This window comes from Sphaeramia orbicularis, chromosome 11, assembly GCF_902148855.1.
Source record: "Sphaeramia orbicularis chromosome 11, fSphaOr1.1, whole genome shotgun sequence".
In the NCBI taxonomy this organism is placed as follows: domain Eukaryota; kingdom Metazoa; phylum Chordata; class Actinopteri; order Kurtiformes; family Apogonidae; genus Sphaeramia; species Sphaeramia orbicularis.
In genome coordinates this window covers 30,771,498-30,787,591 of record NC_043967.1, presented here as the reverse complement: position 1 = coordinate 30,787,591, position 16,094 = coordinate 30,771,498, and the positions used below count along the sequence as shown (strand labels likewise).

The following is a 16,094-nucleotide window of genomic DNA, read 5'->3' as shown; positions in this document are numbered from 1 at the left end:
ATAAAAATGAACCTCCACAATATCTGCATTTGAATAAATGCCTAAAAATATCAATACAATACTTTTTAATATCGATACAGTATTGTGAAATTAAATATTGCGATATATTGCAGAACCAATATTTTCTTACACCCGTACTGCTAACTAAACTGGACACACCTACAACTGCTGAAGGGTTGGGTATTCCTCTGTTTGCTACCAGTTTTGGCATGTTTTCTAGCATCCAAAAAAGAGATTTATAGCAGAATAGCAGGATGATATGATAGCAGTGTATAGACCCACTGATCTGAGTGAGAAGGCGTGAGTGTGATATGCTAATTTGCATGTACAGTGGTGCTAATTTGCATGTGCAATGTGCCACATGTCATGGATGCAACACAGACGCCAATTTTTACCCCTCAGCCAACTTCGGGCCAAAGGGGTATTGTAATCATTTTGTCGTCTGTCGGTCCGTCTATCTGTCTATTTAACAACCAAATCACATTATCTGAAGAATGCATTGTGATATCTGCACCAAATTTATACTGTGGATGTATCTTGGCATGGAGCCAGGGCTTGTGACTGCGACTGAATTACGGTCGCATGCGCCTGAGAATTTCGGTAGTGCGACTGTTTTTGAGATTACGATCGCACGGTGCGCCAATAAAAAAATGAGCGAAAATTAATACGTGCGCCTAGAATAATGGCTGCAGAAGTAACTCGTCAGCTGAAAATAAACAAGCTCCACGCCCCGCTGACTGAAGCGGAAAATCTAGTCCCCGCCCCCTCGCGTGCGCAGGCGGCATAAACAAAGGGATCAAATAACTCCACCGACGTTTGAAACAATCTCCTGACTTCAGGCGTGGTGTAGACCACAGTGACTAGGGTACGTTTACACGGCAACACTCCGCAAAGATTTCTCCTTTGCGTTATAAAATCATTCCGTGTTAAGACGAAGCCGCTATGATAACGATCTGCGTTAACATGAGTCCGCGAGGACGGCTGAATACGCTGTAGTGACCATGCCAGACCAGTAGCTGGCGATGTAGAGCTGTAGTGAAACAGTGGTGGTAAAACAGGCGCCTGCGCACAAACAATTTCCGGTTTAGACAGCCTTTAAATGAGGAGAAGAAGAAGAAGAAGAGGAGGAGGCGGACAACACTATTTACAAACAACAATGGCGAGTGGTCGTACAAAGACGCAGGACTTCTTTGTCTGGACAGACGAGCTGAGCACAGTTAGCAGCACGTATGTTGTTCTGAAACCGGCCATTGTCGTTGTGGTTGTTCCTTCTTTTTCTGCAGCTTTATTGTGTCATAGAGGCTGGCAAACCAGCTTGGAGGCGCATTACCGCCACCAACTGGCCCGGAGTGGGTTAACTGGCGGTTCTTGGCTGCGCGCGCATGCGGTGACGTCATATTTTACCCCGGAACGCTCCGACTCGCGTTAACACGGAGCTGGAATGCGGAGCGTATCGATAACGTTCCACCCTGGACCCTGGTATCAAAAGTTTCCGGATTCAGGCACTCTAGGCACCGTTTCCATGTTAACAGAAGGCTAATCCGCGATGAAATCTTCCCGGAGTCGACTGAAGCCGACGCCGTTTAAACGGCCCCTAAGGGCCTTTAGGCCATGAAATAAAAAAGTTGGTTGTTGCAAATAATGGTGTGATTCGTCTTTCTTCTCCAAGAACCAACTAAAGTATATACCACACATTGACAATTGTTTTGCACCTGTGTCAATGTAAGCTTTTTCTTTCATACTCTATTCAAATACTTTACTCTAGGTTGTTAACATTGCTTAAATACATATAGGAATATTACTTGGTATGGCCAAGAGTTTTGCTTGTTCTCCAAATTTTTTATGTAATAGTGGTGCGCCTAGATTTTAGCCTGTGCTCCTAACTTTTTAGGGTTAGGAGCACAGTGCTCCTAGGTCAGAAAGTTAATTTTGAGCCCTGGGAGCAGAAGCTTCTTTTTCAAGGTTAAATGGCAACATGTCCTTTCAACAAAGTAATCGCACTATCTGAAGAATGCATTGAGATATCTGCACCATATTTACACAAAGACAATGTAATCTAAATTATAGAGCAGCAACTTTCAACAAGAATCTTACACTATATTTGGCCGAGGGGTAATAAAAGTGCGCAAAATGTTATGTTAGTAAAAAGCTACATCTTTACTCTAGTATTTAAGTTAATGCTAATATTGTTACCCCTCGGCCAACTTCAGGTAACTGTTTTGTTTCTTCTTTGTCCTTACATGCCAGTGAGGAACTTTACATTGCAAATCGTGGCCAGTTGAGTTTTAACAATATATATTTATATAATTAACCAAGCTGCGTGTATGCAAAGAGTAAATACTGGTTTTAAAGCTGCAGGGGATAAAAAGCAGAAGTTGAAAATGCATACTTGTCGCCTGCATTTTGTTGTTTGTTCTTTTTCCAAATCCAAAAACTAAAGTGAAGTAAAGTAGGGTAAACTTTGTTATCCCTGGGGGGAAAATAGTCTTGAGCACAGTGCTAGAGTCTGTTTCATTATACAAAACAAACTGGACACCGATATTTGACAGCATAGGTATCAGAATAGCAGTCAACACAAGAACAGTCTTAAAAAACAGGTGTTATATAGAGCAAGTGTCTCAGTGGTTGTGTATAAATCACAAAGTGCTTCTACAAACCAAAGTTGCTGAGTTACACAGTTACGTGGAATAGAGGCTGGAACAAAATAAACATAAATAAGGTTGAATTGATGTTATTTTCTTGCCATTATGTAGAAGCAAAGTTACTTTTCCAAGCTATAGTAGTCACGTCTGATTGAATCTGACCAGCGATAGGTAATCACAGCTGTTAATCTTCCTACCTGTCTGAAAACACCTGTGATTAGACAAAAACCTGCATCATAAAGTAGATTTTCTACAACCTGAAGTGAGTCTAGAGAAGGGGGTTGACATCTTGTTTTCTCTCAGACCGCACACTACAATACACTGAAACGTAAGGGATATTGATGTTATTTTTTTTTTTTGCCTGGTGATGCTTAAAAACTGTAGTTTTCAGCAGAATCAGAAAATCTAAATGAGGATTCTGGGGGAAAAAAAATAATACTCTCCCACATTTGTATTTAATTTGATAATCAATGTACCTTGCTGGGCCTGATTAAAATTATGGTGGTGAGTCTGTCATGGTGGAAAGTGTCCTCCCACTTCTTGTTACTCCAATGCATCAAAATGAAAAGGGAAATGTCATCGAAACAGCAGGAAGAATGGAAAATATTTATCTTAGTTCTATTACATTAGAGAAGACTGGGTGGTTGACACTAGGGCAGGGCTATTCAACAGGCGGCCCGTGACCAAGACAAATCCAGTTGTCAAATTTTCCATTTTCAACATTTTTATTTAACTGTTAACCTGTTGTGTTAAATTTTGACATAACATACCATCACAGTCACAGTAAATGCTGGCTTTTAGTGCAAGTAAAAACATAAACATAACATTTATAACCATTTATGACCATCAATATTACTTTGTTCTCTGACCACAACAAATCAAATTACCAAATTTTTCATTTTCACTCTCAACTTTGCATCTCTTCTCAAATCGAAGACCCCATATTTCATATCAAAGGCGGTCTCTCAGGACTTATATAAACAGTTAGTTTTGATTTATGGCAGCCCATAAATCAACAATTAATACACACAAATAATAAATAAATAGTTTAACAGCCGCTAAACTGTACATACGGCTGTTTGAGAGACTTTACACCATTTTGCATCACTTCGCATCATTTTGCTGCACTTCCACTGTTTACGTAAGTCCAGAGAGACCACCTTCAATATGAAATATGGCGTCTTTGATGGAGAAGAGATGCAAAGTTGACAGTGAAAATGGAAAATTTGACAATTTGATTTGTCTTGGTCAATGAACAACACAATATTGATCGTCGTAAATGTGGTTATAAATGTTATGTTTATGTTTTTATTCGCACTAAAAGCAAAAAAAGGTACTGTGACTGTGATGGTGTTTTATGTTAAAATTCAACACAACAGGTTAATAGTTAAATAAAAATGTTGAAAATGTGATGGCGATATGTATCACTTGTACATCCAATATTAGAGTGATACTACAGGGGTTCGGCCCATGGTCCATAGCGTTACGACAATTTGGCTCATGGGAAAATATAGTTGAACTAGAAAAGCACTCAGAGAGCGCAGATCTCCGCTAAGGCAGATCAGTCCCCCCCAATCACCACCAAAATCTAATCACTTTTTGTTCCTTGTTCCAGCATCAACATTTCCTGAAACTTTCATCAAAATCCTTCCATAACTTTTTAATTTATCTTGCTAACACACAGACAAACAAACAAACCCCCGTTCCCGTCCCCAATCACCACCAAAATTTAATAATTTGTTCCTTGTGCCAGTATCAACATTTCCTGAAAATTTCATCCAAATCTGTCCATAACTTTTTGAGTTATCTTGCTAACACACAAACAAACAAACAGACAAACCCCGATGAAAACATAACCTCCGTTCCTTGGTGGAGGTAATAACCCTGCACTAGGCTAATTGTCATCACTCACTATGTTTCTAAAAACTGCTAATCCATTTGGAGATATTGTGGTACAGTATGTACATATACATTTGTATTCGTGTTGTCTCTTTCAGGTTCTACCAGGTACGAGCAGGGTTGAAGGTCTCACCTCGAGTGCCACACAGGTTAATAGCGACAACACAAGACAATGCAGGTAAGGCCGACCGATGCTTCCTTCTCACACCCATGCACACACATAATATTTTTAGAAATGGCATACTAGACAGACTTTATGATGACTCACTTGTCTGGGGATAAGCTCCCAATTTGTTATATTGGTTCTCTGTAATTGTTATCAGCTCTTGCACTTTGGACAAATGAACCTCAGTCGTACAGCAAACATCTAGTGGGTGGGTGAAAATCTGTCTGGGGGGCGGGGGGAAGACTTTTTACAGGCCATAATGCATATTCAGTCAGTTGAATACTAACTGAGAGTGAGCCGAGCAGGAATAATCCACACATCTGTTTGGCTATAAAATGTTACAATACCCTGCTGCCGTTTCAGGTTCAACACCCCCATATATTGAACCACAAATACAAAACATAAATGCAGTACAAGCTTTAAAAGATTACATTTTATAATAGTACAAATGGACTTAGAAATTGGCATGTTAAAAGATCAGTTTGACTCTGTTGTCTCTAGTTTAGATCATGTTTGAACAAGATGAGTCAGTGTGCTCCATGTCCGAGGGGAACGAGTGTGAGAAAACCTCACCAGACACAGGAAATCATTTCATGACTACATGACTACTTCTGGGTCTGAATTACACACATTGTTTTGGACATGGTTGTCTTTGAAGTGTGTGTGAAAATAGTAATCTTACGCAGTGTCCTGTGTTAAAGTGTGTGGCGGTGCTAAGAGTAGCCCATTCTGTACCTTTTCAAGAACAAATGAGTGTAGTTCACACGTGGATGTGGAATTTGTTGTACAGCGGTGTGTTGTGATTTCACGTATTCCCACCTTTATGTCTTTGTGTTTGTCATACCATGGGAAAAGCCTTAATTAGAGCCACAAACTGTACTCCCATCATAAAACAGAAGAATTCCTATTCTTAATTACAGAAAAAGGTGGCTGGTATGACTTGAGTTTTCTGCTTTTTCCTGTGTTTGCATAAATGTTTACTTTCTAAAGGATCTAAATCTGAATGTGACATGATAGGTGTACTGTTGGATGGGTTTTTCAGGACAACAGTGTATCAGTTCATCTGAAAATGTTTCAATAATAAGCACAAATAATGGATTTTGGTTAAGAGTTTGTGTAAGATTTGCAGGCACATGTGCATACATGAAGTTTGTGTTGGAATCTGTTTTGTGCTGGTAACCAGTCATTTGCTGATGTTAGTTAACAATAAATAGGCAGCTGTAATGGCTTTATTTTACTTAGATAATTTAGTTTTAAATGGTCATATTGAATGTTACTTACACATATTTTAAAGTGCTACATGTAATAATGTTAAGAACAGAGAATCACTTTTTTGTATCCAATGTATGCATGTTCATTACATACCTTTTCCATGAAAATCCAAACAGTGACATTAATGATTGAACCACGGACTGTATTTGATTAGTGGATGGAAAGGTGACAACACTGCGCCGTGGTACAGTTAGCACTTCCACCTAAGAGCAAGAAGATTCCTGATTCAATTCTGAAGATGTGGAATTGTTCCCAAATGAGGGCTCAGTGCTCCTCATGTGTGCCACGTGCTAATGCTAATCGCTAATGCTGGGTAATGTGTGTGTAATAGGATGGGTAAAATGGGGCAACCAAATTTCCCTAGGGGTATAATAACCTTAACCCTGTAACACCGAACGTATCACATTGGATACATGAGTTTTGAAGCCCTCTACATGATCAGTGTGATATTTTTCTTCTTGAAAAACCTGATGTATACAATTAGATACATGCAATACATGGATAATCCACCAGGGGGGAGGAATTCATTCACCAGAGGCCTTTCCAGTGACAATGAGGAAGGAGGAAGAACTTTGACAATTTTGAAAAGGAATTACCAATTTGTTAGTCATGTTTGTGTTATATTATGTTTTTGTTTGTTCAAAAATAGCTAATAATATTTGAGCATTGAGACCCGATGTAGCAAATATGATACAAAAATGAAACTCATACATGGAAATTGATATTTGAAAAAATTTTTTTTTTTTTGGTTGTTCAGAAGGACCAATAAAGGCTCCAATTTCAAAGAACTGGAATTTTCTGTCAATGCTTTAATGGTTCAGGCTTTACAGGGTTAACCTTAGCACCAGTTAGTGTTTGAACGGAATATTTTGAAGCCACGTGTTTAATTTGACTGTTATCATGTTGGCTGAAGAGACCAAGGAGTCACACAAGGGGCCGTGGGTGAGCTAATGCTAGCGGGACTTATTAACCGTAAGTATAGGTAATATAGTTAGGTGTCTCTAAGGAGTCAAAAAAGGTTTTAATCAATAGTGTGTAGTGTCAGATCAGTGTAGGTCTGTGGGAGCCTGGATGTTCTGGTGTGGACATCTACTAGATATTTATACACTGCCTTTATTTTGGAACACAAGTCCCTTCTCCGTGAAAAAGTCATCACCTAACTTTGTTAAATAGTTTATTGGATTATTTTGTATTGTTAGACCTTCAGACAAGCATTACAGGGCCACTGAAAAATATGGGAGAAGTTAAAAAAAAACCAAAACTATTCTTTACATTTTTTACATCAGGGCACAGGCTGTTACAGATTTAGGTAACTGAGAGAGTTAACAGAACTAGCTAATTTAAATGAAAAGTGTGAACAAATCTTACACAGGGCACCTTACATATAATGAAACAAAAACAGTTCATAAAAGTAGCCTTTTACTTTCATTTTCCCCCAGTTTTATACCCATTATGTTACGTACAATCACACGCAGGAGGTTCTTCCCATGTTGCGTCCTTCATTATATTGTGTTCATATGTTGAGATACACTTTGTGAACCCAGGCATTAAAATCTGTTTCTCTAGCAATTCAGGAAGCTGGTTCACGGGTAATACAGATTTGCAGTAATAACAGCTATTTTTAGCCTGTCATGACTGCCGCACCATGTGCATGTGTGTGCCACTCTAATTTAGATGTACTTGTGGGGACCGCTTACCAACACTGCCCCACTGTTCGTGTGAGGATGAGGTGATCGGCTGGTTGTGATTTCAGGACTATATTAGGAATAAAGTCTTGGGTGTTAGGCATGTAGCTGCAAGGTTTGGTCATAATGTGTCAGTGTCTATGTTCTCACAGCTATAGCACCACCACTGTGTGTGTGTGTGTGTGTGTGTGTGTGTGAGTGTGTGTGAGTGTGTGTGGACATGGCTGCCAGCGAACCGTTGTCACTCTGAGATGTGACAGTGATTCATATCATTTTGTATGTTTTTTTTTTTTCCTCCAGAAGCAGAAATAGGGAAGTCTGTTTGTTCATATGCAGTAATTAGTTCATGGACAGAGAGAAATCCTAAGTAGCAAAGCAATGGGAGTGATAAAAATAGTAATTTGGGAGTCTTATGTTCTACAGTCTAATTTTAGGATTCTTAATCTTGGTAGAGCAGTTTTACATGATGTCAGGTGAGGAAAAGGAAGTGGAGCAATGGCCATCTGCAGGAGGAGACAGGGACATGGTTTTAATTCTTACTGTACATGGTCTCAGCCCAGGCCTGCACTGTAAAAAATAACTGTAGAATTAACACCAAAAAGTAGTAAAATTGCAACACAAAAAAAAAACTGTAAGGGACAATACAATGCAAAGTTGTTTATTTGAAAAGATTTTTGTGTTAACGATTGAATCAAATATAGCTGTAGTTTTTACAGGAAGAGTATGTGAACAAAACCAGATTTGTATGTAGAAATGATGTATTTCTATTGTTTTATTGGTGAAATAATGGCATATTTGCTTTTTTTTTTTTTTTTTTTTAATAAAAAAGTTAGAAAAAAGTAAACATTTAACAATGTAACATTTTAAATTTGTAAATTAATGGGTTGGGAGAGTTGGTAGAGCGGCTCATCCAATAACCAAAGGGTTGGTGGTTCCAATCCTGGCTCTGACTGTCCATATGTCCAAGTGTCCATAGAAGATACTGAACTTTAAATTGTTCCCAGTTGGACCTGGTAGTTTTGGAAAGTGCTTTGGACACCATGAAAGTGGAGGAAAAAGTGCTAAATAAGTGCAGTCCATTTACCATTTAAATCCAGTGTTAAATCTACATGTTTAAACTGTTAAATATACATGTTTAAAATATTAAATCTACATGTTTAAACTGTTAAATATACATGTTTAAAATATTAAATCTACATGTTTAAACTGTTAAATATACATGTTTAAAATGTTAAATCTACATGTTACTCTGTAAGTATGGTTACAGTTGGATGTGTTTTTTACAGTATTGTTCTGGTAACCACAGCTGCCAGTTTTTTTTCCGTAAAAATAACAGGATTTTTTTTTACAGTGTGTTTGACTGTTACTGCTGCATTAGCCTCAGTGGACTTACAGTCTGTGGTGTTTCACACATTCATATCTGCTGTCGACTGTCCTCTGCACTTTATTACACATTGCATTGTTTGTCATATCTGCTGCTGTTTTGTTCTCTTAAGCACCACCTCACCAAGGTTATAATAATTTTGGATTTTTCATTATAGTTTAGTTGTCTTTAGTTTTGACTTTTTTTCTCTAATTCAGTTAGTTTTAATTAGTTTTTAGAGCAGGTTTGCTAGTTTTTATTATTTTTTGTTTTTTCTAAATGCTTAGTTTTAGGTTTTTCATATCTTTTATCTTTCTCACTGTTATATTCAAATAAAGCCCATACAGGACCGTGCTGCTTTCTCCCAACTTTAGTTTCCATGTTTCCAGGTAGAGTTAGGACGAGAAGACGACACTAAATGACAAGTGACGAGAAGTGTCGGACTGTGAAGTGTCGTATGGTGCCACCAGCTTAAATTGCTCGAGCAAAATAAATAGATTTCATATCAATCCGACATTGACAAAGACGAAAACGAAGGGAATTTTATCCATAATTTTATACGTTTTAGTTAGTTTTGTAAGCACACAATACAGTTTCAGTTAGTTACCATTTTTCTTTTAATTATAGTTTTTATTCATTTCAGTTAATGAAAATGTTTTTTCAATTCTAGTTTTCATCATTTTGTTAGTTTTAGTTAACGATGATAACCTTGCACCTCACCTCATAACCGTTACTGTATTGCACTATTATTTGATTTATATCTTTTATATTCTATTATACTTCACATTTCATTCCACTTATTTTGTTGTTACCTCATTTTTTAAGTGCATTCCATTCAAGTAGCAAGGTGAGAGAGAAACAGTATCTCAATTTTCTGTTTAACCTGTGGATCTAGTGAATTGACAATAAAATATCTTTGAGTCTTAGAATCTAATCTGCCTCAGTTCACCTCTCAGAAAAAAAAGACCTAATATGAAGAGGCATTCTATATTATAAAAGGGAAGTGGACTCTGTTTGTGTGTCTCGGGCATCACACAAAATCCGGAAAGAGCAGTTTGGCATACTTATGTATTTTTTGGTTAAGGAAGAGACTGGTGGTAGGACCAATATTTTGGGAGATATTAGTAATTTTGGAATACAACGGCCTTCCAATGGCCAATCATGTCGCTATGCCCAGAATCATAGAATGTTGTATATAGAGCTATTTTTTAATGGAACGCTCTTCCTTTAAATATTAGAAACATTACAAGTAAGAAAGCATTTAAAAACATGTAAAGGCTTGAGAGTTACTAGTCTTTTTATATTAGTTTTTTTTTTTTTTTCCCTTTCTCTTTTCTTTTCTTCTTCTCCTTTCTTTTTACTGTATCTAGATCGCTGTATGTATTGTAACTGGATCTGTGTAATGTGATTTTGCACCCTGAACCTTTTTTTTTTGTTTTTTAATTATTATAATAGGAAGACTAGCCTGGCGTTTGTGCGTCAGCTAATGGAGATCCTCAATAAAGAATAAACAAGAATAAAGAGTAGAATCATGATTGAAGTGGGTTACCTAGCAACAGATAAACAATAGGGCCACGATGCCATGGCGTCAAATTTCATGTGCAGAAACAGACATGCCAGCTGAGAGGTTATTCAACTGAAAATGCCAGTGGAATTTACCAAGAAAGTAAAGGAATGAACTGGATCAGAGGATCTAGAACCTGTTGTTCCACACAGGTCAATGCTCTAGTGTTTGTTATATTTCTTCAAACACATAAATATTGAAAAAATAAATCAACACTAATCTTGTGACCAGATGCTACAAGTGACTATGCCTTACAGATCTGGAATCACAGGAAAAAAAAAAAGTGAGGTCACACATTTCTGAGTGTAAAGTTGCTGTTTGAACCAGAATGTGCCGTCAGGTGTTGATATTGTTTCTATTGTAGGAGTTAAACTGCAAGGATAATGCATTTAGTGATCCACAAATATTTAAAGTATAGAGAAACAGCTGTAATATAAAACATAAGGGTGGTGTGGTTGTTGGTCTGACTCCAGTGTTTTGACCTTAGTTTCTTGCTAGATCTGGTGACTTTTAAGGCTGTTTTAGCTACTATGCACCTTGTGACAAATGCAGCTCCTCTCCCCTAAAAAGTGCTGTGCTTGGTAGTTTTTTAGCATCACTGGGAAAAAGTTTCATAATGACCTGTCAGCAAATTGTAATTTAAATGATCTGAGACAACATGGTACGTGTAGATGTACTCTTTATCTGTGTTTTCAGGATATGGAAAGTCTTCCCTCATATATCTTTATATTTGGTCTTTTCATTTGGACAGAGAGGAGAGAGCTGCTAAATGAAGGGGTGTGTTTTCATGTTCTGTTGCAGCATCACAGAGAATAACAAAATCTTTCTGAGTCCACAGAGTGCTGCAGGGGTACATTTTTGTAGGCCAACCTGAACGCTAGCATCACAAGACATGGCCATAGGCTTTTTCTGCAGAAAACAAACTGTGACAAACAAAGTGGATGATATTTACAGTTTTTCTTCAGCAAATGAAACCCACTTGAATCATTTTTGATGCGTAAATGTAAGTCCTTGGTTTTAACCCTTAACTCTTTCGGTGCCAGACAGTTAAGGGGCTAATAAGCCTTAAAAGCCTTAAAAGTGCCACAGAATTTTTCAGTATTTCACGTCGTTTTTATAATATTTGAAGAATCCTGCAGGAAACCGCTCGTTAACATCCGGCGTGTTCTCCAAAGCCGATCTGATCGGCCCGCTGCACTTCAAAGGTCGTATTCGTAAAGCCGATTTAATCGGCCCATGGCACTGAAAGAGTTAAAGACCCAAACAGCCACCGGCGACACAAACCATCTATAAACTGTTAAATACCCGCTGATCCACTAATCCTATCAATCCGTGTAAATAATTGTAAAATGCAGTTTATCATCTTCTCATGGTCATCAGATATGACCATTTGGATATTGAGAGGCTCTGTAGTTACCGTGGAAACACCGTCATCTTCTACAACGCTGATTCACTAGTAAAACCCATGGAGTTGGATCAATGACAGTGGACAGTGGAGACACTTGTTTTTACATTGAGTTACCAATATCTTTACTGAAAAAGTCACTTTTAAAATATTTTTTTCTATTTTGATAGAATTAACTTTGAATTTACTCTGAGTTTTCATGAACATCGACATGATCTGCGAATTAAATATAAGAAAATACATGATTTACACCCAAAAAAGCAAAATACAGGGGATAATATTATTTTAAAACTTGGTGATAAATTAGTTATGAAAGGTTAAAAATAAAGAAAAAAATATTTGGGAACTGCCACAGAAGTACCAGTGGGTCTTTATGGGTTAAAGGGGTCAAAATGATTCACGTGTACTTGTGTATTTATGTGTTGTTTCCAGTTAGCTTACCTAGTTACTAAGTTAATGACTTTCTGTTGTAATAACAGCTACAATATTGTGGTTTCTGTAGATGACTCAGCTGCAACAATGTGCAACAATAGCTACCATTAGCTTAAATATACAGTCGTGGAAAAAATTATTAGACCATCAAAAGTCATCAAAAACAATGATTATGTAATCAAGTACTACCTCCTGTGTGTATCATGTGACTAAAACAGACAGAAAAGAAAACATGGAATGCCTAAAAAGCACTGTTTTTGTCAGTACAATGCCATAGATATTGATGTAACAACTGAAGTGATTTTGGTTATTATCAAGAAAACATGGGAAATGGATAGATATCAGCTCTGAAATTAAACTACTATGAGCTATTTTTGTTGTTATCATTATATTCGTCCAAACAAATAGACCTTCAGTTGTACCAGGCATTAAAATGAACAAGAAACTGAAGAAAACAGGGGTGGTCTAATAATTTTTTCTGCGACTGTAGAGTGACTTAGCATTAGTAATAACTAGCTTCCATCGCAAGTACATCATGGACGTAGGCTACGCCAGCATCTACAGTTTTTCCATATTACACCTTTAACACATAAAATGCTGTTTTTGCATTTGCTGAATTCTGTCCTTCTAGTCTGCAGTCTTGGTGATGTTGTATTAGATTTCAGTAGATGTAACTACTGCAAGGAAAGTATGAAATACATAATGAAAGGCATTTTTTTAATCAAATGTTGAGCTACTTTTGCAATTAGTCAAAAATGTGATCTAAATTTTTATACTTATTATTTACCTTAGTATCTTACATAGTGTTTTACAGTCACAAAATGACAGGTATTTTCATTATGTTGCCTTTTATAGCTTATGGCTTTTATAGACATTAGACAAAATAACTACCAGTTCATATTTGACCCCATGTGTCTGATGCATTCTAACAGTAAAATAATATTTGCAACACTTAATATCATTTCCGCCGTCGTCTTGTTCTTGCTGGACATAAATGATTTAATGCTCTCGCTGAGTAATTTCCTCCCTGTTCTTACTCTTCCGTATACCGCGGCTCTCACAGGTGTTGGGGAGTTATCACATCCTGCACATTAAAACCTGCTGAAATGCCCCTAAGCTTCAGCCACAGTGATTCTGTGCTGGAAATAATCTGCTTACAGCCTGTGCTACTCCACATCTGCTGCATGACTGTGTGCCAGTCACTCCCTATCAGTAAAACACACAAAACTCTGAACGCAGAACTGCTCAGTGATACTAATACATATAGATATACACTTAGTGTCATTAAAAACACACAGGTCAGAAAAATATGTATATTTGGAGATATATTAAATGAATTAGTGTGGGGTTACCGTCATATTAAAGAGGAAAGCATTGGCCATTAGAGAATGAATTCTGGACAAATTGTGATCAACTTAACATGTTTATTCAGTCACTGAATACAGGTACTCAGAAATTTAAAGTGGTCGCTTTCCCATTGGACATCTGCGCAAAACTTTACCGATATTTACTTAATGTTGAAAAAACAGAAGTGCGTAATGTCGGTTTTTCCATTAAATCACAATTTCAGTGATTTTTTTTTTTTTTTTCATTATCCAGAGATGACAGGAGAAGTCATTCCGTAAACATGATGACGAACGTTAATATGGTGTTGATTTACAGATATATTCATTATTATTATATGTTACTCCTCTATCTTGTACTAAATTTAAAAAATGATTGGGTTTCCTGGTGTGTCCATACATACTGCGACATGTTTCTTTTCTTCTTCGCTTGTTGTAACGTCCATCAACATCCGTTTTTTTTAATTCACCTGACTCTAGTTGCAAAAAAGGTCTTTCCATTACAGTTTTGTGTGATATACCATTTGCACTACGCCCGAAAAACCCCCTCTTGCCAGCGCAAAAACTTTTAATCAAAAAATGAGACTTTTGGCGAAATTGTCATTTTTCCATTAGGTAAATTTTTATGTGCAAGTTATATTTGCGTAATTTGAGGGTCAATGGAAAAGTGACTAGTGTCATCATTCAGTATCAGGTGTGTCCACCTCTGGCTTCCAAACAAGCAGTGCAGCGACGACGCATGGAACTAAGTGTCATGATTCTGTCCTGAGGGATCCAGTCACTCAGACCAAGGTTATAATAGTTTTGGATTTTTCATTATAGTTTAGTTTATTTTAGTTTTGACTTTTTTTTCTCTAATTCAGTTAGTTTTAATTAGTTTTTAGAGCAGGTTTGCTGGTTTTTATTAGTTTTCATTTTTTTTCTAAATGCTTAGTTTTAGTTTCAGTTTTAGTTTTTCTTTTCTTTTATCTTCTTCACCGTCGAATTCAAATAAATCCCAGACAGGACTCTGCTGCTTTCTCCCAAGTTTAGTCTCCATGTTTCCAGGTAGAGTGTGGATGAGAAGACGCCTAAACAAGTGACAAGAAGTGTTAAATATCATATGGTGCCAGCTGCTAAAATTGCTTGAGGGAAATAAATCAATTTTATGCCAATCTGACATTGACAAAGACAAAAACGAAGGGAATTTTATCCAGAATTTTTATACGTTTTAGTTAGTTTTGTAAACACACAATACAGTTTCAGTTATCGTTTTTTTCTTTTAATTATAGTTTTTATTTATTTCAGTGAACGAAAATGTTTTTACAATTCTAGTTTTCGTCATTTCGTTAGTTTTCGTTAACGATAATAACCTTGACGCAGACGATTGATTGTATTGCGATAACAGCGCAGACAGCAAGCGATTTTACCACAGCTCAGACCTTCTCATAAGATTCCAATGGCACGTTCTCTCTGTTGTATCATAAGTCGTGGCATTTTGAGCTGGCAAAAACATTTGGGTGTTTTCTTTGCTGCCTTTATATCAGCTGTGGACCACACCTAAAGCTACCAGTCAAGACTCTGTACAAGAGATTCGACTCAATGTCCAACATTAAAAGATTAATCCAAATGCCAACGTCGCGCACAGCTGTTGACTGTGTTACTCATCTCGTGAGCAACGTATACATAATAGACACCTGAGCAAATCATTATCTGGAAATTACACCACATGTTTAGACCATGCGTTTTTAATGGCGTTAAGTATATATACAAGAGTACCTTGGTTGAAGACACAGTTAACAGAAATGTAATTCTCCCTTTTCATATTCTACCTTCAAAATCACCATGTTATTGTGAGTGAATCACAGTCATTAAATGCTCGAGTTGAGTGTGTGTCATGATCCTTCACTTGCAATTCATTTGTCTGAAGGACACCGACAATTGAGATGTCAAGCATACACTTTCACAGCGACCACAGTTATATATATTATATCCAGGGTCTGTGCAGCGAATGTGTTTCCTCTCGTTGGCCAGAGCGCCGGTCGCTGCTGCATTTACGCTCAGGATTCAGCCTGCATGCGTGGTGTACAGGCTTAATACATGACCTTGTGAAGGGAGCTGCAAAGGGGAGGCGAAGGGCGGGCCGCAGCCTTCCAATTACGATATGGATATGATCCGTACAGTAATGCACCCCGCTGCAATTGTCCGCGTTTGCCACATATGCTCTCACTCCGGTAAAATATAGTCCTGCAGTCAGTGGATTACACATACAGTAAGATGCAGCGATTTGAACCAGCAGTGAAATACCGTTTATAGGATCGACGCACAGGAATATGCGCGGTAA

General features: G+C 37.4%; 1 protein-coding gene across 1 annotated transcript in view; it reads left to right on the top strand.

The window, feature by feature from the left end:
* fam135b (family with sequence similarity 135 member B) overlaps positions 1–16,094 on the top strand; it is a 107,850-nt gene that overhangs the window by 27,206 nt on the left and 64,550 nt on the right. The window contains exon 3 of the mRNA XM_030147328.1: positions 4,640–4,719. Coding sequence (XP_030003188.1) covers positions 4,640–4,719 — 80 coding nt within the window. The remainder of the gene's footprint in view (positions 1–4,639; positions 4,720–16,094) is intronic.